The following is a 24,687-nucleotide window of genomic DNA, read 5'->3' on the forward strand; positions in this document are numbered from 1 at the left end:
AGGACACTACTTCATTTTGGGAATGACACTTCATATTAAAAGATAAGTTAACAAAAGAAAGCAAAAAAAAAAAAAAAAAAAGGACACTGCAGGCCTTTAAAGACCATAGAAAACAACAATACATCTTTTCCCAGCTCTTAAAAACAATCAACAATCAATTCTGTTCATGCTTCTCAACTTGTTTCCATAATTCCAGACACAGATTTCAACACTCATGCATTAAGACAGCCATGCCTTTTTAACCATGCCTTAAGACAGCCATGCCTTGCAGTTAAGCAAGACTCTCACAGCATCTTGGATCCCTCACATATTTTTATAGGGTTATCTCAGTCTTACAGTTCACCATAAACCACACACCAAAGACTGGAGATACTACCTGCATTTCTGACAGCTTTTAGTACATAAAATGGTCATTCCAAAAGAATAGAATATTTGCATATATGGAATTGCTTTTGGGAAAGCAATAATTTGTCCAGAAATTTAAACAAAAAGAAACAAGACCTTCAAAGTATAGTTTAGGGCACAAAGAATTGGTCTCAAGTAATCATGACATTTAGATGAGCAAATTCTATATAGTGCTGTCTGCCCACTTGTAGACTGTTCTGATTTGGATTCCATCTTAGTTCTTAGATTTCAAATAAGTAATTTGGCAGTGGGAAGTAGGCAGCATGGAGAAGGCTTAGCCAGTAAGCACAGTTTCCATCACCTACATCAATATGCTCTCCTCTCTCACTTTAAACTAAACTTGTTTTAGTTGGCTGGTCTGTAGAGCAGATAGATAACACAGAGGCTGAGTAAACAGGAAAAAAATATAAATCCACCATTGGTTTTGGTTGCTGCTTTATTCATAATGGAATCAAGATCTGAATTGTTACACAAAACCACCCACTACAAGAACATACTGATGCACTGTGCTCACTGTGAAATTAACTGAAATGGGTCATAATTTGCAAGTTGCTGAGTGCTAAGGGACATACAGCCCCTAAATATTAGGCCTTCATGACTGACCAATAACCTCATCTCTGCCACAAATGATATTATTCTGTTCTCTACTCATGATCTTAATTTCACAGTGTTTTCTAGTTTTACCTAACTGAACAGCGATTGGGCTTATGTTCTGTTCCTGGGAGATCCCAAATGCCACAAGAACTTTTAACCAATTAATTATTTAGGATTTTGTTTGTCTGAGGTTTTTATTTTCTCCTCCATAGTCCACCTGAAAGTGACTAACAATTGTCACAGTTCTCACACAGAAAGATGTATGAATAAACTGCAGAGCTTCCAAGGCACCATCCCCACACAACTCCAGTATCACCCACAAATTAAAATAGAAAGCCAAAAATGCACCATTTGCCTTTAGTGCCAAGCACACGGTTCAGGCCTGAGCTGGAATGCCAGATACTCAATAAACTCATCTTTGGGAAAGGCAGCAAAGCCAGAGCTGTTGCCTGTCTTGCAAGTTAAAAATGCCAATGGCTTGCAAGCAGAGATCTGCTGTTACTCAGTTTGGTACCATGAGCTCACACAGTGTTATTCAGGAAAAGGAGATGTTGTTAAAACAAACATTTATTTGCCCTTCAGTCTACACCAGAGCTGGCACCCAGCCCTGAACAGTCTCCCTCTTCCTCGCTACTGTGGGAGAGCTACCAAACAAGAATCCTCCCCTTCCATCTCCTGCTGTTGGCCAAAGAAACAAAAAGGTACAGAAACAAAGAACAGGCAAAGAACCTGAAGTGTGTAAAATGTCACTGAGCAGGAAGTTAAGGTTTAACACTGTAGCATTTGTAGATCTCTTGTAACATTTACAAGAGCCCCAAATTCTCCTGGTCACAGCTGTATATTTCAGTTTATTAATAATTCTCCAATATTTTGGAAATCCCAGGTGCTATGCACAAACCCTCTCAAAACTACAATTATTTAATTGTAACCCACTCAAACGTAAATCACACTTTTTTTCTGAAAACTAGCAAATTAAAACCAGGAACATATCTCACATTCCAAGATTGCCATTTAACTCTCAGTGCCACAGGTTCTCAAGTGCCTCCTGAAATAGTTTCTAGCTGTGCTAAAGGAATGACATTTGGAAAAAAAAAATCACCTGTGTGCTGATAGGAAAACATCCTTCTGAAGATTTTCACAAGCTAGTTGGATGCAATTGAAGTTAGTGCTCAGAAAATAAGAAAAGTCGTCTTCATGCCCAAACATGCTCACTAAATGCTTCTGGCTATGACATTATTTCATAATTGACACATTACACACAAACACCCCAAGAAAATATCTTTTTGTCTGTGTCTGGATTACACGGCTATTTATACCCAGTGCTTCTGCAGAGCCTTCCCAATGTTGCACGATGCTCTTGAATACAAATGACCAATTGATCCTTTCACATGATAGGGTGGGTTTTTTTTTTTTAGTGTTCAGTACTTCTAATGTTTAAAAAAATTGTATCTCAACATGGTCTTTAATCTAATCCTTACCCTGAACAATTAAATACATTCGTATTAATCTATTAGATGCTTTTCCATACCACACCTATGGCACTGCATAAATTATTGAAATTTAAATTAATTACTGCTTGAGAATTCTCATGTGGGAAGAAACATGTAGTGTTATATGTTATGGAAAGAAAAATGTGCATTATGGTAACTAAGTTTTATACTACAGTATATCTAGATGCTCATAAACCAACCATTCTAAACTGTTGAAGGACAAGAATATTAGACTGATCACATAGAACACACATCAGTATGTCAAAAAGTCAATAATATGAAATTAAATCTGCAGTTTATTTAGATCTATTCCCATGCCCATATTCAGAATCCACATTAAGAATGCCATTAGGCTAGCTGAAGAATATTACTACAAAAGATATTTACACCTATAGTAATTCTATCTCTGCCCTGGATAACTTGCATTTTGCTCATTATGCGTTTGAGCTACTGAAACATATTGAAGAAAAAAGAACTTGGAGAAAAAAAGAAAGAAAAAATAAACAGAAGAAAAAAACCTGCACTTCCTTTGTTACATTACTCTACATATCACCAATGTTTAAGGATGACTTGTTTAAGATTGCACATTTCAACTACCTAACAGTAAAGAATGAAAAGCTTCTTGCTACAAGCTAAAAAGAAAGTCTTTACCATGCTCCTTGAAGAGCTCATTTTCACATTACTCAGGCTTCATTATGCTGAATCAATATTCGTTTAGTCACTGGGTTATTGACATATTTTAAAATAAAAGTATACCCTTCAGCTACTGCACTCATTACGGGTAATTTGTCTTGTCAGGGAGCAGGGAATATTATCCCAGTCTTTCAGGGGCTGACAGCCCTTGGAAATACCTCCCCTTGGTTACAACTGTAAATAATTTTAAGGTAAAATATTGAAAAATCAATGACTGTTTCCTGCAATCTGTCACAAACAAATCAATCATAATCTGCACAGCCGGAGAGTATGATTTGAAGGAGATGAGAGCAGATGTAATTCTTGGCTGGAATCTCTCATTTCAAAATCACCTCACATAATGGTGTCATCATTTAAACACTTAGCAGTCACTGCAACTGCCACTCATAACATCTAGCTGGACAAAACCACAAGGAAGAGGAGGAGAAATGCCACTGCTGTTATGTAAACAAACACTTTATTTCAATGGTGGCAACATTAGCAAATTTCACAGATATAACAAGGCTTGCCCCTCCACAAACGTCCAAGGTGCTTTTCCTTCTCAGTGGAAGACTGCCTTATAAATTAGCCTCTCAAAATGCAAAGCATTTTAAATTTTAAAACCAAACTATGCTTCATATAAGGTGAGAAATAATATCTGGTACTAATACAACTTCAAAAAATATTTTATTCACTCCAAATTGCTCATAACAGAATTATACATCAAATTCTTAAGAGATTAAGAAAGGAGAATTATCTGAGGTACCTTTGTCTTTTAAGAGCAATAAGGATTTCAATGCTTCTTTGTCCTCAACACATTACATTTCACATCTAATTTTCATTAAACACACACTGACTCAACTTTAAGGTAGGAATCACTGCAAAGTACATGGGAGAGAAAGTCATAACCTACATAAATTAATTGCTAATATATTTTCAACTTGCATTCAAAGATTAAATGTTGTATATGGAATTACATCTGTATAAAAGATTAATTTATACATAAAGAATTAACTACTGCACTGAGAATGCTATAAACTGACCTTTGTAAATGTGAATAAATTGTGTAAAACTAATCTATTTTTACTGAGTAACACTAATGCTTAGACCAAAGTTATTTCCTCATTTGTCCCCCCACCTCACTACATTTTCACCCCAATACTACACTGTTTAAAAGAATTCTCTGCAGATAAAACAGGATAAAACTGTCATGCAACTGCAACCACAGGCCTAAGCCTGCACTTTTTGCATGAACAAAATTTACAAATGCTCATGGAGTGTTTCCCTCTGGAGTCTATAATTTGAGCTCTTAATCTTTAATGTGCAGAGCCTGTTATCACATACTCATTTTAATCACATTAACCTTAGCAACTCCTAATTCTGAATATTTATCTTGCAACTGTGAGACTAAGAAAAAAATGCAACCCAAAAGATGAAATTATTTTCTCTTTCCTTGAAAAAAATCCCTTAATGCTGTTTTTTAAAATGAAAGAATAGGGCATATTGTACATCTAAGTAAACCTCTCCAAGGTTTGCCTTCCTTTAAAGCAGGCTTTAAGTCTCTTTATCTTCTACTTGGAAAACATACATCTCTAACTCTTTATTGATATACATCAAAACCACTATTGTTTGTAGCAGCTGGATAGATTCCCTTTCTCAGCAAAATAAATTATTAAAAACAACGACAAAAAAAAGAAACTGAAGTCTTAGACCAGAAGAAGCAGTTAGTGCCTTAGAGGCTAACTAAGTGTAAATATCAGCCATGAAGAAAATCAGCTTTTTGTGGGGAAAGGAAAGCAAAAGGAAGCGGGAGAAGGCAGTGGGTGAGGAATTGCTAAAAACCAGAGTAGCTCCTAGAAATGAGTAGCACTTCCCCACTTTTTCCCTGGATGAGATCTATAATGAAGCTATCCAATAGACAGCCTCAGGTTCCTCAGCCCCTTTACATCTCCTCCCTGGCCCAGGGACACAGAGAGGGAAGCCCACGCTAAGCCATTGTGTGAGGGAAGCGCGGCGCACACAGAACGTGTCGGCAGCTTCCCCCAGTGCCATTCCCCTGAGCCAGCTTCTCATTTCTTGTGACAATCACCTAATTAGGTGGGTCAAGAATTGCAGAAGATAGAAGAGATTCATTCTTCCTTACATGCCAGTTCTCCTATTTGTAAAAAGGAAGGCAATGGCTCTTCCACTCCATTGTAAGGCACTTAATAAATGTTAATAATAATTAAGTCAGTCACATCTCCCAGACAACACTGTCAGATCTTTTTTTGCAGTATTTCAGAACTATTTGGCTTTGGAGGGAGCTCCCACAAGCTCCAGACAGAAAAGGACTCACGAATTCCATCCTTCAATGCAAGAGGTCACAGAGGGCTGTGCCACAGCAGACATTTCACAAGCCCTGAGGAGCAAGAGCAGCGCATGCTGCTGCACTACAGATGTTAATAGGTCAGCACCATGAGTGCAATTTCCTGCTGGACAAAGCATTAAGATGCTCTAACAGCTAGTAGGACTGTGAAGTCTTTCTGGTTAAGAAGTTGAACTAGATTCAATTTCTTGAATGAAAAGATGGGTTTTTTTTTTTCATCTTTATCAAGAAACAAAAGCACTACTGGTTATGGAAAGAGCTGAAAAAAGAAAGACACTGGCTTTAAAAAAGCTACTAGCATTTCCTCTAGTACCCACCTTCTCCATTTACTGCTCTCACTCATAATGTTCATTTAAGTCACTGGAATATGTTCATTTATTTAATGCAGCTCCACATGATCACTAAACAATATAGCAATGCCATATTACATCATGCAACATTACTAATATGACACTATTAGCAATACTCTACCTAATGAAGTTAATAAAGTCTTCGTGTTTGGGCATTACAGAAAGGTGAAGAATCCTGCTTTGAAACAGCTCCTGCCTTCCAGTTTTGTCCTTCCCTTCAGCATTGCTGAGACAATCTCACTGAGCTCATCTGGAGAGAACAAAAATAGAAAGAAAGCAACATACTTATTACATGTGCAATTTTCTCAACAGAAATGGGAATAAAGTTGATGTATCTGGAAACATTAATTCTGCATTTTGTAAGTGACTGAACCCAGCACCAAAAAGGAAAGTGTCCCTGCTCTAATGCTTTGCTTAATGAATCATATCATACTCATAGCAGATTACTTACCATTAACTCTGAACAGGACTTAATATGGTTAAAAATATTGCAAGCCCAGCTGCATTCTGGCTTTGTACTAGGTCTCTTCCCATATTCAGGCAGGTACAGGATAGGATGGACTCCTGGGTTCATTTTCCCCACTGTGCATCTCACTGTTTCTCTCTTGGGTGAGATCTAGAAAAACAAAAAATGGGATATATGGAGAATGGGGGATGGAACAAAAATACAGTGTTTGTCACTAATTCAGACAGCATGTTTCTCTGACAAACAAGGATTACAGACTGAGCAAGGCAAGGGTTTCTCCACCCATTGATCCAGTATGTTTGTTAAATCCCATAGACACTATGTTAGTGCCACATCCCACTGGATGGTGCTCAATCCTGCATGTTCCAAGAGGTGCACCACAAACAGGTGCCTATGGAAATCAAAGATCTGAGGAACGGGGCAGTTAAATGGCATTCTGCTAATGAAAAAGTAACAGCATTAATCACTTGCTCAAAAGCACAACAGTGTAACAATTATGTGAGCATGGACACCAATTTACATCTGAACACTTCTGAGACAAGCAGAGTTCCTGTTAGGTAAACTGAGGCGAAGCTTACATGAACAAATCTAGGTCATAGGATGTGACAGAAATGCAAGGAGAAAACAAACCCAGGTCTAGCCCCTTGCCTGCTATTACGTTTTCCCATCCCTTCTCAACCGGACTAAAAGTCTCTCCACCCTTCAGCAGCCTCCTCTTAAAGAACCTGGATGACCTCAGCTAAAGTTTTACTCAGGGACACAGCAGCACAGTGTATACTACAGGGAATATCAGCTGAACTTTAACTGAAGCAATAAATTAAATACTGAAATAAACTTAAGAAAAAGCATAAAGGAAAAAAAATACTTTTAAAATTACTTTTGAAACTTAGGCTCTACAGAGCTGTCCTCTTCCCAAGAGACATTCATGAAACCTAATGCCCACAGGAGCTGGGAGACAGCAAGGTCCTTCCTAGATAAAAGCCAGAAAGTCAGCACGAACAAAGCAATTCCTGCACTGCCAATATCATAAAGAAGTCGTAGGCACCTTTTTATAATGACAGAGTATTCTTAATAAAAGCTTCAAGCAGGTTTTACAGCTGCATATTATCCAATGAAACCTGTAATAAACAGCACTGTAGAATTATTTAGTGCAACTCCAATACACCGAGAGTCTCAACTGGGGTTTTATTTATCACATAGGCTAAAATGTTTGTTCTTGGCTTTACAGTAGCTGCCAAGCCTGTAGCTATCTTTTATCCCAGCACACTGCCATCTGGATATTGATACTTTGCTATGGGATATGAAAGAAAAGCATAGTTACATAATACAGCTTAATTGAAAACACAGGACCTACATATTACACCCTGCATTATTTTACAAAAAATTAAATCTGAAGGGCATGACAATTTCTGTAGATGTCAGCAGAGAATATTTCAGAGGTAAATGCTGTGTTCTTTATCTGCACTAGAAATGCTAAAAAATACTGTGAAAAATATGTGTTTACAAGAAGAAAAAACTCGTTTTTGCTCTGTTGGGAAAAAAATTAATTGCTCAGAAAGGTGCATCTCCTTCAGGAAGAGCAGGAGAGTAATCGGTCACATGTTTATTAGTACAGTAAACTCTGTTATGGTGATCCATATTCACCTTGAAAGGTCCAACTGGTTTTTCTCCTCAAGCGATGATTTAACAATGAAAAAAGAAAAAGAAAATGCTGCTTCTGCAAATACCTTCACTTTAATCTGTAAAAAACAGCTTCAAGAATCATCTACATCTGCACTACCCACATTAAGGAATACAGACTATGAAGTACTAATGTTAATAAAACCCCAGAAATTATGAATTGTTAAAAAGAATTCCTTGGGTGTAAGGCCAGAAAGGCTACCTGGCTTTATTCTTCTCCTCAGAGAGGTACTGCTGAGCTCTTGCAAACACCACTCATAAGGACTGCAAATATATGTAAGTAAAGTAGATAAAGCACAAAATCTTTGGAACACAACACTGCTATTAAGACACTCATCTCTAACACCCACACTGAAGGCCAGATTACAGCTACAGGAGCTCTCACCATGCTGCAGCACCTGCAGGCAAAAGAGAATTTGCCACCATGAGGGAAGCTATGGGCTCATGTACATCCCATAAAACAGCACAGGGAGCCACAGCCACCCTTCCCACTGAGCTGCTCCTCATTTGCTGTAAGAGCCAACTAACAGTAGATGTGGCTTGCTTTAAGTGAAAAACTTGTTTTAGACATGAAAGAAAGCAGTTTTTCATTTTTCACTCAGAGTCTATTTTCTGTATATGTCCATGGAACTGTAAGTAAAATAAATCCTGAAGACATTCTTAACTTAGTCCATACTATGCCAACAAATTCAAGCATATAATGCCATTTAAGTAAATGGAAACTTCAAGGAAACTGAAATATAGTTTCAGTTTCTTCCACAACACTGTCAAGATTTTTGGAGTTGCATGCTCAGTACAATAACTAGGTGCTTGAAAGACATGTCAGCTGCACTTCTGTATTTTATTCCACACGCTAAAAAGGCTGCTGAAGCAATTTTTTATTTAAAAAAAAACCTGGAACTGATAATCAGGCTTCTTTTAGCAGACAAGTGATTTAAAATAGAAATGCTTGGAGAGAAAAACAAAACTCTAAGCTACCTAATACCCAAATGCTAGGCACAGAAGAGTAATTCTAGGTGTTCACGAGTTTACACCTTGCTCTCAGACTACAAACACGGAGAGTGTGAACAAGGAGCATCTCGGGCAAAGGAGATGCAGGAAGAAGAAACAACAGAGCAGCTGAGGGTGTCTTGCTCAGAGAGCTCCCCCTTTACCCAGGCTAGGAGCCACGAAACACTGGCACTTCCACTGCACTGCCTGACCTGGAACTCCCAGCACTGTACCTGAGAGAAGCAGCAGCAGTGCCTGCAGGAAAGGGCCCCTAAGTTTTACAGCAAATATTTCACATGCATGTTTTTAGCTCTTGCCCAGTTAATTATGTATTGATTTAACATAGAAAGACACAGGCCCCTCCCTCCTCTTTGCATGCTAATTAGTTTTACTTCTATGGTTGTGCAAAGATGAGAAAGAAATTTTTCTCTTTGTGCCTAATTACAAAAATGAATATTCACATCTATTTATTTTTCTCTTATGAGTTGTTAATACTTTAAAATATACTGTGTGAAACATCTCTTATCAGATGTTTCCAGCAGCAATTTCCACTACCATCCCAGTCTCACAGGTTAATTTTTTTTTTAATAGAACAGCTTTAAATGAAACAGGGTATCTTGTAGGGGAATTACTTTTTAATTTTTTTTTTCTTTAAGAGGATTCCCTTTAGCATCACATACAGATCTCTTGGTAATATTGTCCCAAATTGAACTGGAGAAACAAATTCAGTGTCTAAGGTCAACTATTCTGATAAAGAAATATCAAAAAGGTTTTGAGAAAACAGCCTCCTTCTCATCTACCCCTATAAAAAGAAAAAAAAAGTTGAAATGATCTCCTAATGCATCTCCCTTCATAATTCATGCCGAAAGATGACATTTTCTCAGGATCTTAATTAAGATAATGATGAACACCTGTGTCGGCATTCTTTGGCAAGACAGCATTATCCATCATAATCTTTTAAGTACTCTCAAAAAAACCCAACAAAATCGTATGACGGGACCAATCTGTTGCCTCTCCTTGCACTAAGTTTTACATCTCAGACACACAGAAGAACGATTAGATCTTTAAAGACTGCAATAAAAACAGGATCGTTAGATTTTAAAGTTTCAGCAGAAAGTAGCTATTAAATTAATTAAATTAAGGTGTATCATATCCAAGATAGCCAAGTTTAACTGCATTCACTATAAGCCACCTGGAACCAAACCACTTACAGTTAGAGCCTACCAATAGCTGTACTTTTAAACTATAGTTTGCTGCTACTTTCAGGATCATTCTGCCTCTTTCCATTTGTTTCTCCCAGAAAGAAAATATTCTCAGCTGATCCCTACTGCACATTAATGCACTGATATAGTAAGCCATTTTATGCTGTACCCAATTTGCACAATCGAAATGAAATCATGCAAAAGAAACCAGTATAGAAAAAACAAATATGCAAATTCAAATGTTGCTATATTTTGGGTCGTGTTTTGTGCAGTCATCTTAAATCCAAGTTCCTCTTATACCAAAAACCCTACTGGAGTCCTACTACTAAACTAGCCAAAGACCCTTTTAACAGCTTTGTAGGACCAACCAATCAGACTGAAGGCTATAAAAATAGGGGTTTTAATTATTTATTTATAGAAGCTGAATCTAAATTCACATGCCTAAATTTAAGCAATATGAACAGTGCACAGCCAGCCTGTAAATCTTTCCCACCGTTAAATAAGATTTTAAGGGCAAGTGGGTTTTTTTCTATTGCATTAACAATTTATCTCCCAAAAAATTATGAGAAAAATATACAAAGTCCAGAATTTTAATATCAACCTGCACTGTTATAGTTTCATTGGCAGCTGCAAAATACACAAAGTCCTAACACCAAGAACTCGTCCATGCCTTCAAATGCACGTACCTTCAGCAAAAAAGCAGAGAAGCAACAAATGCATCCTCAAGCCCCAGGTTTGTTAACAGCACTGATGAACAACATAAGAGTCTTGAAACAAACTTCTAATTTCCCTTCCATCAAGTGGTTGAAAAGTCCTGCAAAGCAGATTAGTCTTAGGCTTTCACATTTTAATATGCTGCTATCAGAGGAAAAAGTTGCTGTGACTAGTCATTCAGTAAAGCTATCAATGTGCAAATAAAGCAGAAAATAGAGACATCCTTAAGAAATGAGTCTCAAATTTGATATAAAGTGAAGGTGACAACCACAGCAATAGAACTATAAACTAAATGTTTGAATATCTTGAATAATTATCTACAGTTCTTTTAAAACTGCAAAGAATATAATAGTGGCATAATGTAGTGAGAATGTCAGCCTGATAGGCACTTACAATCCTGATGGCGTAAGAGTCTATCACTACCGTTTATTAATCAGCTCTGGTATTATGTTTGCAAGGCATGAAAGTATGCATGAACTCACCAGTTTCCAAAATGTATGCCTACAGAAGAAAGATTAGTGGAACATCAGAAATAAAGAGGGTGATTTTACATGACGTTAACCTTACCTCCTCTTCAAAAAAGTCAGATGCCATGGGAAGATGGTTAAAACTTCTGCTTCTTCCTACAAAGAAAGGAGCACAGAAAAGCAGTTAGATATTCTTCTCACATATAAAATGAATGTTAAATGTATAAAACTTGACCAGATAATATCTCACTCGCCGAACAAGGGGGATTGTCAGAGGATTATGACAGAAGAGCTTTCGAGTGGAGAAAGAAATGCAGTGCTCCAGAGCGATCGCTATAATGAAGCCGGGGACAAATACCGGTGACACCGTGCAGTCGAAAACTGATGAAAGTGCACACCTGTGTGGATTGAGCATGTAAGGGAGCGTGCGAGCCGGGGATGGACGCGTCCTGTTTACCGGGGCAGAACCACATGGAGTTTAAAGAGACGAAATTCCGCACACCGCACATTAAAAAATTAAATCTAAAAAACAAAACGGGGGGCGAGGGAAATGCAAGAGGATAGAGGAGGGAACGGCCAGACGAGCGCGGCTCGGCAGCAGCGCCGAGGAGGAGCCGATCCCGGTGTGGCCCCGCCTGTCCCGCCCGGCGCTCCGGGACCAGCGCGGGGCCGGGGCCGAACCGCGCCGCCCGTCAGGGGGCGCCCCGCGCCGGGGCAGCGCCGCCACCGAGCGCCCGAGCGGCTCCGCGGGCCCCGCTCCCTCACCTCGGGCCGGGCCGGGCTCAGCACAGCCGGGCCGCTCCGGGCCGGGCCGGGCTCAGCACAGCCGGGCCGCTCCGGGCCGGGCCGGGCTCAGCACAGCCGGGCCGCTCCGGGCCGGGCCGGGCTCAGCACAGCCGGGCCGCTCCGGGCCGGGCCGGGCTCAGCACAGCCGGGCCGCTCCGGGCCGGGCCGGGCTCAGCACAGCCGGGCCGCTCCGGGCCGGGCCGGGCCGGGCTCAGCACAGCCGGGCCGCTCCGGGCCGGGCCGGGCTCAGCACAGCCGGGCCGCTCCGGGCCGGGCCGGGCTCAGCACAGCCGGGCTGCTCCGGGCCGGGCCGGGCTCAGCACAGCCGGGCTGCTCCGGGCCGGGCCGGGCTCAGCACAGCCGGGCTGCTCCGGGCCGGGCCGGGCTCAGCACAGCCGGGCTGGGCTCAGCACAGCCGGGCTGCTCCGGGCCGGGCCGGGCCGGGCTCAGCACAGCCGGGCTGCTCCGGGCCGGGGGCGGCAGCCGCGGCCCGCAGCGCCTCCGCGCGCCGTCCTGCCAGCGCCGCCTCCGGACTCCGCCGCAACCGCGCCCGTGCTGCCACCGCCCCTCCACACCCCGCGCTGAGGGACAGGTCCGCGGGCCCGTGGAAGAAGCGGAGCGCCCGCCGCCGGCGGGGGAACAGCCAGTCATGCGCCGGGACGGCCGGGGGCGGGCCTGGCGGGGCCGCGGCCTGATGGGTACTGTAGTGCAGGGCAGGGCAGGGGACGGCGGGTGACTCTGTTGTACGACCGAGAGCGCCTGCCCCGCCGGCCTCGGTCCTGCCGCGTCGCCCCGAAGACAGCGGGGACAGCGCGCCCTTCCCGCCCAGCCCCGGCCCTGCAGCGCTGCCGCTCGGCAAGTCCCAGCCTGCGCCCGGCTGGGGGGCTCTGGATGCTGCCGCCGGGATGGAGCCCGGAGAGGGAGGGAGCGAGGGAGGGACGGAGAAAGCGGGGCGGCGTCGGTGTCGCCTCCACGGCGACACGGGGAGCTCCTGCCCCGGCCTGCCCGATTTAAAACACATCCCTGCTCCTCGCGTCTCCGCGTACGTCCCGCGAGGGAGCGCGGCGAGAGCATTAGGGTCGAGAAATGCAAAAGTTACAAAATAAAATAAATTCTGAAAATATAAATCTTATGCTACCCGCCCCCCCCCCAACCCCCCGACCAAGAAAGGTACGGCAGATCCCGATGGCCGGGAATCCGCGGCCGCTGGAGCAGCTCCTTTCCTCAACCGCAAGGAAAAAAAAAAATGCGAGAAGGGAATAAATCGGGATATGTTTCTATTGGGAAATATATCTAGTGGAATCACAGGAGATTACATCTTCTGATCGGCAGGGATTTATCCGGGTTCATATGGTTTTAATCTGCTTTCGCCTCGACCCTTCAATGAGCCGAGGGCGGGGGGAGGATAGCCGGTGTGTTCCTTAGATCCGCGGGCAAACCCTCGCTCTGAGCGGTGTCTGCGGACCCATCTCAGCCCCCTCCGCTCCCCTCCGGATCGCCCGTCTCCTGCGGCCGGCACTGGGAAAGACTAAATCCGAGCCCTCTGCGAAGCTGATCCCCGATCCTGGCCGGACCCCCGCCACCGCTCCGCCCGCTCAGCCGCCGCAACAGGTCCGGTGGCGGGGTGGCCCCTGCCCGCCGGAGTGACCGGCCGAGCAGCCCAGGGACAGGGCTGCAGCTCTTCCCCGACGAAAACCTCCTTTTTTGTTAAGAAAATCAAAACTAACAGCACCACCAGTCCGCCGTATATCCCACCTCCAATGATTTAGCGGAGGGAGGGGCAGGGGCAGAGAGCACGAGGAGTGGTGGCTGTGAAGAGGGGGAGCCGGGCCGCTAATAAATCTTATTAAAGATCTATTTTTTTTTCATATACTGATTGGCTTGCATTCCGGCGCAACGCGGCTCCGCACGGTATTTAGCACATGCAGAAAGTTGGAGCTGATCTTAAATGGCTCGGAGGTGACTGCAATCCAGGAGCCGGCGCACTTGAGCCTCTGAGCGCTGGGGAGGGCCAGGGCAGCGCGGAGCCCTCCCGCTGGTTGGGCCCGGCCGCGGCAGCCCAGCGGGGTCCTGCCAGTCCTTCCACTGACAACACCCCGCGAAGGAGGAGCCTCGCCGGGCCGTGCTGAAGGCGTCAGGAGCTGCAATTTCCAACTTAGCATCTTGGCAGGACCCTTCGGAAAGCGAGAGCGAGGAGGAAGGGGGGAAAAAAAAGCCCCCCAGTGCAAGGAGGAGAGAGAGAGAAAGAGAGGAGGGGGGGAGGGAAAGAGGGGAAAGCAAGGGGGGGAGAAAAAGGAGGAAGCGGTGCCCCGCTGCAGGCGAAAGCGGAGCAGCAGCCCCGGCGCAGAGCAAGGTGCCGCCTCTGCCCAGCTGGCGAGGGCGGAGAGGCGCCCGCGAAGCCCCGGCCGCAGCCGCCCCGACCCGGCAGCGCGGCGGCTCCCTCCCGGCGCCTTGGGCTCCCGGGTATATGTGCGCGCCTGGCCATGTCGTATCCTCAGGGTTACTTGTACCAGCCGTCAGCGTCCTTGGCTCTCTATTCCTGCCCGGCGTACAGCACCAGCGTGATCTCCGGACCCAGGACCGATGAACTTGGGAGATCATCTTCGGGCTCCGCTTTTTCTCCTTATGCCGGATCTACCGCCTTTACCGCCCCTTCCCCGGGTTACAACTCCCACCTCCAGTACGGCACCGACCCGGCCGCCGCCGCCGCCGCCGCCTTCACTTCCTACGTGGTAAGAGCAGCCGCGGGCAGCCGACACCGCGCCGGGCACGACGGCATCCCGTGGGCGCCTGTCCCCCCCTCACGGGCCTGCTTTTTGTTCCCATTTTATTTTTGAGATCTCGGGGACAAAAGGGACCGCGGCTCCCCGCCTCGCCGCCCAACTTTCCCGCATCGCCGCCGTGCCCTGCCTCACACTGTTGCTGGCGGCAGCGGCGGGCAGGGCCGGGCGCGGGGGGAGCCCGGGTGATCAGGACCAGGGCAGGCGGGGATCGGTTTCATTCCCTTAAAAAAAAAAAAAAAATTAAATGTATAAAAAACACCAATCACAATCATAGTTCTGCAACAATTAGCTTGTTGTGATTGAAAAGGGAATGAACTTAGGACGGGTCGGCGATGGGAGAAATCCGGGTGATAAATCCAGGCAACTTTCCCCTGCACGGCGATAATTGGGTTTAAATATTGCAGAGCTCTAATCCCATGGCCGCGAGCTGCTCCGCGGGGCTGCGCGGGGAAGGGAAGGGGAAGGGGAAGGTAGGGCACTGCGCCGCCGTGCGCGCCCGCGGGGCACCGCGGGGCCAGTCCGAGTGCGGGACAGCCACACCGCAGAGCTGCGGCCACAGCCAACGCCCCTCAGCTCCCCTCAAAAACCGGCGACTTTGGCTCAGCTTCTCCTCTATGTTTAGGGCAGAGTTTTACAGTTCCTTCTTTCCTTTTTCTGTATCCTTTTCTTTTGCCTTTTTCTTTTTGCCCTTCTTACCCCCCCCCTCTTTTTTTTTTTTTTTTTCCTCTCTCTTTTATCTTCCTCTCTCTTTTCTTCTTCCTTTTATTTTTTCCTCCTCCCGTCGCTGGGCAGGGAGGAGCGGCCCAGCCCGCCCGGCCGCCTGGGCCCGGCAGGTTGTCTGCCGCGATCGCAGCGCTGGGGGGGAAGGCTCCGCTGTCCGCCCCCACGCTGTGCTGCCCACTTGCTTTTCCGCTCCTGCATTTGGGGGAGAACTGCTGGATTGCTGCAGGCAGCCGGTGGTCTCCTGAGGTCGGAGACTACGGGCCTCAGAAAGCCCCCAGGGCCCTTCCTCCCGGGAAAGAGCCGGGGGACAAGCCGGGCAGGGCCCGGCAGCGGGGGAGAGGCGGCGAGGCGCGGGGCAGGGGCTGCGGGCAGGCCCTGGGGGCAGGCCCTGGTGTTGCTTTTGCCCTGTCATTGCCGCCCCGCGGCCACTGACCTCGCCCCGCCGGGCCTCTCTCCCCTCTCTCCCCAGGGCTCGCCCTACGACCACACGCCGGGCATGGCCGGTTCCCTGGGGTACCACCCGTACGCGGCGCCGCTCGGCTCCTACCCCTACGGGGACCCCGCGTACCGCAAGAACGCGACGCGGGACGCCACGGCCACCCTCAAGGCCTGGCTCAACGAGCATCGGAAAAACCCCTACCCCACCAAGGGCGAGAAGATCATGCTGGCCATCATCACCAAAATGACCCTCACCCAGGTCTCCACCTGGTTTGCCAACGCGCGGCGGCGGCTCAAGAAGGAGAACAAAATGACCTGGACCCCAAGAAACCGCAGCGAGGACGAGGAGGAAGAGGAGAACATCGACCTGGAGAAAAACGACGAGGACGAGCCCCAGAAATTGGAGGAGAAGGGGGACCCCGGAACTCCGGACACAGGTAGGACAGCGGGCTCTGCCGGGTCACCGCGGCCGCGCCCTCGGGGCTGCCCCCGGCCCGGTGCGGTGCGGCGGTGGCGGGGCGGCCTGTTCCCCCGAGCATGCAGCCGCGGGGGGGGGGGAGCCGGCGGGCAGCGGAGCGGGCCTGGCCACGGCGGGGACCGAAGGGTGGGCGGCGAAGTGGGTGGGCGGGTTTGGGGGCGCAGGGCGAGACCGAGAGCTGCCCCCCCACCCCTGTCCTTTCTCCCCCTACCAGGAGCGGCGGATCCCAAGGCAGCGCCGGGCTGCGAGCGCCTCCAGGAGTCCCCCGGCCCCCGGGAGGCCGAGAGCGGCCTCAGCGACTCGGATTGCAAAGAGCTAGCGGAGGAGCGGCTCGACGGGCCGCCCGTCCCCCACAAGGCGCCCGGCGCTTCCCCGCTGGGACCGTGTCCGGCGGGCCGCGGGCCGCCGCCGGCGGGCGGCGAGGAGCCCCCGCCGTACCGCCCGCCCTCCGCCGCCGCCGGGCCGCCGCACGCCGCCGACCTGCACCCGCTGCTGCCCGCCGCCACCGGCGCCTCTGTCATCCATTCGCCGCAGCAGGCGGCCCTCGCCAAGCCCAAGCTCTGGTCGCTGGCCGAGATCGCCACCTCGGCGGACAAAGCTAAGGAGGCCGGCGGCGAGGCGGCACCCCCCGGCCCCGCCGTGCTGGGCGGCAGCGGCCCGTCCCGCTCGCCACCGCGGCCGCGCTCGCCGGCCGCGCAGTGCCCTTTCCCCAACGGGGCGGTCTTGCCCCGGCCGCTCTACTACACGGCGCCCTTCTACCCCGGCTACACGAACTACGGCTCCTTCGGGGCCCTGCACGGGCACCCCGCCGGCGGCCCCGCCGCCGCCGCCCCCGGCGCCCACTTCAATGGATTAAATCAGACTGTCCTCAGCAGAGCCGAAAGCCTGGCTAAAGACACTAAAATGATCAGGAGCCAGTCCCAAGTAGACCTTTGCAAAGACTCACCTTACGAACTGAAGAAAGGTATGTCCAACATTTAATATCGGCTTCTCCTCCCTAACCCCTCCTGGGACTGTGGTTTTGTTCCTTTTTTCCTCCCCTTTTTTAATTTATTTGAGAGAAATAATAAATTGCTTTGGCAGTTATTTTTCCAGTACCAAAAGAAAACAAAACAAACAGAAAAAGACCAGCTCCCCCCTCCCTCCCGGCACCCTCTTCAAAAGTTTATAGAGTCTATTTGAAATGGCTGGGTAGAAACCGCTCAGAAATGTCTTAAGCAAGTGAAAAGCAAACGAGTGACACGCTTTCTCTCACACACACAAAAAAGAAAGATTTGTATTAAATCTTATTCTGTATATTTAATGTAGCTTTTTTGTATTTAAATTGATAATACAGTATCTTTGAAGTAAATTATGAAATCAAGACAACTGTACAGGCATTAATGTTGTTTTCGTAATATAAATATATACATTTCTGTGTCTTTTTCCGAATTGTTTCATAGTTTTAAAATATATATATACAAGTTTAATTTAATTTTTTATGCCTATTGTTTTTTTTTCCTTGGGTGTGAGTTAAACTATAATGCAAAAACGAGACAAAAAAAGGAAATAGGTTATACGTATTAGATTTAAAAAACCCCAAACCTGCAGCCGCCTTTGTAAAATGCAAATATTTAATTAAAAGAGATTTTTAACAGAATCAAAACCACTCTCTTTTTGCAATGGGGAGATATGTGCATAGCTGCGGAGAAATAAAAGCATGTCTTAAAAGAGACGCAGGGCTCCATTTAGGACCTCACAGTAATACCTGAAGCCTTTTTGAAAGTGGCAGGAAATTTTTAAAAGGTCGGGGGGCTCCGGAGGCGAGAGCCGCCGCGGGGCCAGGAGAGGCGAGCGGCAGCGGGACGGGGCCGGGTGCGGGAGGGACGCTGTGTTCCCAGAGGTGAAGGCTTAAATCAGGCCACGCACAAAAGCACTTGTTAGAAACACCAAATCGAAGCGCAGTCCCATCTTTTAACCTAATTACTTCCAATCAGTGTCGTGTTTTATGCAAAGCAATCAGCTGGTGAACTTTGCTAATGAGTTCGATTTTCTGCCAGATTTAGCCCGCCTCGCTGCAGCAGCGGTGCTGCGGCGGCAGCCGGGGCCGCCGATTGCACGGGCAAAGGCGCTCGGTGCGGCGGGGGCCGCCGCGGCCCCTTTCCCTTTCCCTTTCCCTTCCCCCGCTCCCCAGCCCCGGCGCGCAGCACCGCTGGCCCCGGGCCGCGGCTTGGGGCGGTCCCGGCGGAGCCCGCGGGCGCGCAGCCCCGCGCAGGGCCGGCCGCGGGCGCGGTGCTCCCGGCGCTGGCAGGTAGGTGTCACACTCGGCCCGGGTTTGGCTCCCGCCGCCCGCTCGGCCGTGCGGGAGTCCCGCGGGGCCGCGCTCCGCTCCGCGCTAAGGCCGCAGAGCCGCGGCTGATGGTGGGGCAGGGGCCGCGCCGCCGGGGCAATCCCGGCCACCAGAAGTCCCTTGGGTGCGAGGACAGAGAGCGCCCTGAGCCCCCTCCGCGCCGTTCTGCCGCTCCACAGCCCGAGGCAGGGGGAAGCGGGTCCCCGAGCGGATTAGGGGCTCCCCAGCGCGGAACTTCCCACCAAAAGTCAGTTCCCGCTCGTGCAGCTGCCCGAGCAGCCCGGGTCCCCTGCAAAGAAATAACGGCGAGGACTGTTCCAGCAGCCGGCTTCGGGAATGGGTCCCACCTTGTTCACTGTGGATTTTGGGGGTGTCAGCTCTACGCTGACATCGACACTGCTGATGTGATGGGAGTATGACTGGGACCTCTGGGGCTGGTGCCGAGACACCCCTCCGTTTGCTTGGATTTTTTTTTTTTCTTTACGAGCCAGATAATTATTTTGTAATCTCTTCAACTTTGTCAGAGCTATTTATTAGCTGTAACAGGTTTATTCATGCATTTTTACATTTTACGGGAATTTAAATAGTAGTTTGTATTTTGAGTTTTAAAGATGTAGTCTATGTTCCCTTGGTTATACGATTTTTTTTGTAGACAATCTGGTTTAAAATCAAAATTGTTTCAACTGAACGTGCAAAGAATCAAATACTCCTGGGATAATAGTATGTTATTTTGTCATTTTATTAATGATAAATGATTTTTTTAAAAAACGCTCGAATTCCTCCGTTGGATATTTCTTTTCCAGTCGGTGAGACCTGCAGGAAGGCATATTTTTCACACAACAATGAGTTTTACTGGACTCACCTGTCTTGTTTAAAACGGGATAAAGTTCTGGCGGCGAGGGGCAGGGTAGCGCTGGCTCGGGTAGAATCAGCCCCGATGTGCGGGGCTGGAGGCAAAGCGCCGCGGGCCGCCTCTCGCCCGGGCTCTGCTGGCCCCGTCCCCCGGCGGAGATCGCCTCCGGCGGAACTCGGGGAAACTCCCTAGCGCCCTGTGCTAGAGGGAGCGACAAAGCCCCTCAGGACCGCGCTCTCGAGACAACAGGTTCCGCAGAGGGACGACTAACCTCAAAATAAATAGGTTTCAATTATTCATCTAGCTATGGATTTTTTTTTAATTGTCGTGCTACCTTTCCACAGCTGATCTTCCGATCTCTGAAAAAGCTATTTTGCAAAGCAGCTTAGGAGCTTCGCTCGTTCAAAAGCCCTATTCCTTATACTCAGGGCCATTCTGAATAGGTCTATTAGCGATCTCAATACGGTTTTCGTTTGATGTATAAATTCCTAAGGGAATTAACCGTTTCCTTTAGGTTGCAGCCCGTCTCCTATTTTAAACCATAACTATTACTGTAGCCCAAACGATTTCATACAACAATTTTATTCATCATCCTTTTCCCCTGCCACAGGAGATATACTGTACAGCCATTCTTTAACATAAGCACGAATTTCTTTCCCGTAACAGAGTAGGGGGGAGGGGGCAGCGTTCGTCTTTTTTGCCTCTGGCACGTTAATTTGTTGTTAAAAAAAAAAAAAAAGAAAAAAAAAAGAAAAAATAAAGAAGTGAGGTTATCTTAAAATAAAAATAACGCCTGCTGCCAGTTAGAGCTGCCGTAGGTTACTCAGGAGAAGCCCTCGGAGCAGGGCTGGTAGCGGAGCCCTCCCGGGGCGCGGGCAGGGCCGCGGGCCGCCCCGCGGAGGTTTGGGGCGCGAGGGCTTCGCTGCCGCTCCGAAGCGCTTTTTGGGCAGGTGAGGGGCAAGAGCGGGGCTGGCGGTGGGGTCCTCCAGACTGGGCTTTCATCAGCTCTCCTGGCAGCAGGTGCTTGCCCAAGGGTGCAGGTGGGAACGGCCCAGCCTCCGCTGGGCGCAGCTCCGCTCCCGGAAGAAACCGCTCGCCCCTTTCCGTGTCCACTCCCTCCCCTTTCCGTCCCGGGCCCCATGGCACGGCCCTTGATGGGACGGGGGCGCCGCGACCCCTACGCCGCCCGCCTCGACGGCGCGGGTCGAGCGGCGCAGGTGGCAGCGGGATGCAGCAGAGGGGCCACCCTGTCCCCCAGGTGACAGTCCAACATCCCCCTCAAAACCCTCCAGCGCGGCCGACAAGCGTGTTGGTGTGGCTGGCCCGGCAGGGCCCACGCGTGGGGCCGCAGGAACAGCTCAGTCTCCAGGTCACGTCCGCGGACCGAGGATCCGGGACCCCAGAGGAGACAAGCGGGGGCTCCCGGCGGAAAGCGGCAGCTCGCCGGGCAGGGAGCGCAGCTCGCCTCGGGGAGCCGGGGCGACGTCCCACTCCCCGCCCGTCCCAGCCAAGAGCCCTGACCCCGGGGAAGGATGAGGCTTCCCCGGAGAAACTCGGGCAAGTGTCCCGAGGTCAGCCGTGCCCGGTCCCGATGGGCCTACGGACACCTCAGCGCGCCCGGGATGACAGGACCGACCTCAGGTGGACTGCGAGCCCAGGGCTGCAGCCATTGCTCCCATCCATCCCATTCACGGCAAAATTCTCTCAGTCCTGGAAGCAAAGTGACAGAGCTGGGGGTGCGGTCCAGCACAGCCCCCGAGCTCGGGCAGGGAGCCCCAGAACCTCCAGTCCCGGTTCTCAAATGCGGGGACGGAAGGCGAGAGAGGCGAGCAGCCTGGCGCAGCCCTGCTGCTACCTCCTTCACGCTTAAAAACAAAACAAATCCTAATTTAGACCCTCAACACCCCGGACCGTGTTTACATCCCCCCCGCTGCTTTCCCCGCGAGTGTTGCCTTTCCAATTGTCACGATTAACCTCCGGGGCTCCCGCTCGGCGCGGAGCCTCCGCGGCGGCCGGGACGGCGCGGTCGCGTCTAATTGGCTTATTGGACCTCCCTCCACACACCTCCCCCGCCTCGGCAAGAGGTTCTGAGCAGCATCTTCTCTTGCCGTGTCTAGGAACTACGTGAAAGCCCCTCCGCCAAGAAAACGCGGGAAATCACACGGTCAGCAAGTTTAAAGGAGACAAATAAAAAATATCACAGAGGTTTACAGTAGGGAAAAGTACAGGAACTTCAACCCAAAACTGAGACGACTTTAGAAAAAAACCCAAACAGCTAAAAGAAAAAGGAAAACTCGTCCCCACGGCCCGGCCCGGCCGGCGCCCAGCGCCGGTGCGCAGCCGCGGGTATTCCTCAGCCGGCGGTGCGGTGCGGTGCGCCCGGCTCCGCAGTGTTCCGCCCGCCCCAGCAGCAGCAGCCTGGCTCGGGGCAGGCTTGGAGCGGAACGGGAGTGCCGGGGAGCCCGCCCGCCCCCACCCCCCACCATCCCCCTCCCGCTCCCCTCTTTCTGTGACCTGCCACGATTATTAGTAAGGACATCTGTGGCTGGCAAGGGAACAAGTGTTACCAAAACCAGAACCGGCTGTTTTTCCAAATGAGCAATATGTTAATTCCTCATCCCCCCTCTGGTTTCTTTAAAACCTGGCACAAATACATCAATGGCGGAGAATAAGGAGCCTTTGCAGAGAACAAGTGCCAGTTTTGAATTTACCTTTTGTGTGCGCCTCAGATGCAATCTTGAGGCATTTTTTCCCTTCTCTCCCACAGAAAAAGAGTGTTAATCTGCCCTATCTTGGGACCCAAAAGGATTGGAGTGGAGTAGATATTCACTGGAATCACATAGGGGAATAAGGGTCTTGCTTTATTGAATCATCAAATCCCAGGAATGAAGCTCTTAATTAATTATGGGTGCTAAAAATTCAGGCCAGCTGTTTCTTTTTACTTGGCTCTGACAGAGAAAGACAAAGTCTACATCGAGATCTTCTAAGGCGCATTCAGCATAAATCAGCGCCCTCGGCGGCGCTCCCGGCCGCGGCGCGACCCGGCGGTGACAGATGGCGCATTGTCCCCGCATTCCTCCACCGCGCCTCCGCGGGCGCGGAAGTGGTCGCCCGGCGGCGCGCCCCGGCTCAAACCGGGGACCTTTCTCTGCCAGGGAAAGGGCTCGCCCGGGACCGGCGAGGGATGAACGGGCCGCGTCTGGCCAAGGTGCCGGCCCTGCCCGACGGGGCGGCCGCGGGAGAAGCTCCTGCGCAGGCTCTGCCTTTTCTTGCCCGAGAGCGCTCCGCAGGCGCCTCCTCCGCCCCCGGCAGTCCCAAAGCGCCGTTCCCAGTCCCTGGCCCTTCTCCGAGGCTGAGGCTGGAGCCCCGGCACCTAAGACCTCCTTGGCTTCCCTCGCTGCACCCAGCGCTCTCGGCGATACCTCCATGGGACCACCTAACGCTGGCGCGAGGGACACGGGGCCCCAACATGGGCGCTTCTACTTTTCTTCCGAAGGCAGAAGCGTTTCCCTGCGCGGCCGCCGAGTCTCCCGGGAGGGCTGCACTGGGGCCCGCAAGGGGCAGGAGGCGGCGGGGGTCGCAAAGGCGCGGAGAGCCGCGCAGGAGGTGCGGCTTCAGGGCCCGGCCGCGGCCCGCCGGGTCACCTCCATCCCGCTCCCCGCCACCCGCCCCCTCTTTTGGGGGCGGCCGCGTTCGCTAAATAGCCGGTACTCAACGGGAACAACCCGCGCTATTTTCATGGCCAGTTTGCAGTCGAGAGGCGCCCTTGGCGGCCGGGGCTGCCCGAGCCCCTCTCGCCTCCTCCTGCCCTTTTCTCTCAGGGAAATCTCTGCCGATTCACCTCGGCGGGGCCGAACACAGGAGGCTGGTAAGGGAGTGCTCAGCGACTCCCCGGGGTCGTACCCCGCCGGGTGCTTCCAGCCTCCTCAGCCGAGGATCTCTTCACCTCCCAACTACCAGAAAATAAATGTCCTCCGCACGGCGTTACTCATCTGTTATAATTAGAGCATGTGCGAACTCGCAGCGTGCCGGGAGCCCGGCTCGGGTTGATGCAGGCACTTGTGCAATAACCACCTCTTTCTGCCGTGGCGGTGCTGCGCGGGCAGCCCGGCAAGGGCCGGCTGGGGCTGCATCCTGCCCCGGGGCCGCATCCTGCCCCGCACCCGTTCTGGCTCGGCTCGCCCCTGCGTCCGCGACGGGAAGGGAGCGGCATCGTCCTGATGCCTCTTTTCCCCCGAAATTGGCTCTTATTTGCCTAAAGCTAACCACAGACCTCTCCACGCTCATGGCTGATGGATGCAAATGTAAATGTGCACTTATTTAATTGGATCAGGTCCCAAGATAAAAGAGATAAACGGCTCCCAGTTTGCCAAGTTATTTTCAGAGGCATGCAGTGATGTGTGGAAGGAAAGTTAATGAAGAGGAGAAGAGACATACTGTACTTAAAATACCTCAGGTCTAGACTCGGGGAGAGGGAAGCATCGAACTCCGCCGCGGCGGACCGGCGGGGGTCTCCGCGCCCCGGCCCCGAGCAGCCCCGCGCAGCCCGGCTCGGCGGGGCCGCAGGTACCGCACGTAGCTCCTCACCCAAGCCGCGGCGGGCGGGGGGAGGCTGCGCCCTACGTGGCAATTAATGCTCTTCCCCTCTTCCCTCCACCAAAATTGTTCTCCGTTACTGCCGTCTCCTCTTGTTCCTCCCCGTGTTCTACATCCGTATGCATGAGACATTAACAGACGGTTATTGATACAAACATAGTTTTTGTTGCTAAAGGCCTTCCAAAACAAATTCTCCGGCTGAATGCCAATGTATGCATGTTGGCTGGTGACAGCTGATTAGTGAAATGATTTACGGCCAAGTTAAAAAAAATGATACTGTCAAAGGCAGCAATTTGAAAAAAAGAT

General features: G+C 50.0%; 1 protein-coding gene and 1 long non-coding RNA gene across 10 annotated transcripts in view; one reads left to right on the forward strand and one right to left on the reverse strand.

Moving 5' to 3' along the window:
• The window catches only part of LOC137481199 (uncharacterized), a 260,106-nt gene that overhangs the window by 2,532 nt on the left and 232,887 nt on the right, over window positions 1-24,687 (reverse strand). For 4 of the 9 annotated variants that reach the window (XR_011003392.1, XR_011003393.1, XR_011003396.1 and 1 more), the window contains 5 exons: window positions 11,496-11,551; window positions 10,901-11,028; window positions 7,208-7,312; window positions 6,328-6,492; window positions 5,998-6,126 (listed from right to left, as the gene is read on the reverse strand). This is a non-coding gene — a long non-coding RNA (uncharacterized lncRNA). Of the gene's footprint in view, window positions 1-5,997; window positions 6,127-6,327; window positions 6,493-7,207; window positions 7,313-10,900; window positions 11,029-11,495; window positions 11,552-11,793; window positions 11,937-12,160; window positions 12,244-13,829; window positions 13,849-24,687 lie in introns of those variants that run through there. The other 5 variants (XR_011003399.1, XR_011003397.1, XR_011003398.1 and 2 more) reach the window with 5 other exon arrangements.
• On the forward strand, window positions 14,392-18,077 carry IRX5 (iroquois homeobox 5). Its single transcript, XM_068202738.1, has 3 exons — window positions 14,392-14,913; window positions 16,157-16,562; window positions 16,818-18,077. The coding sequence occupies exons 1-3, from the start codon at window positions 14,665-14,667 to the stop codon at window positions 17,582-17,584; spliced, it is 1,422 nt and encodes a 473-aa protein (XP_068058839.1). The 5' UTR covers window positions 14,392-14,664; the 3' UTR covers window positions 17,585-18,077.

This window comes from Anomalospiza imberbis, chromosome 12 (assembly GCF_031753505.1).
Source record: "Anomalospiza imberbis isolate Cuckoo-Finch-1a 21T00152 chromosome 12, ASM3175350v1, whole genome shotgun sequence".
Taxonomy (NCBI): domain Eukaryota; kingdom Metazoa; phylum Chordata; class Aves; order Passeriformes; family Viduidae; genus Anomalospiza; species Anomalospiza imberbis.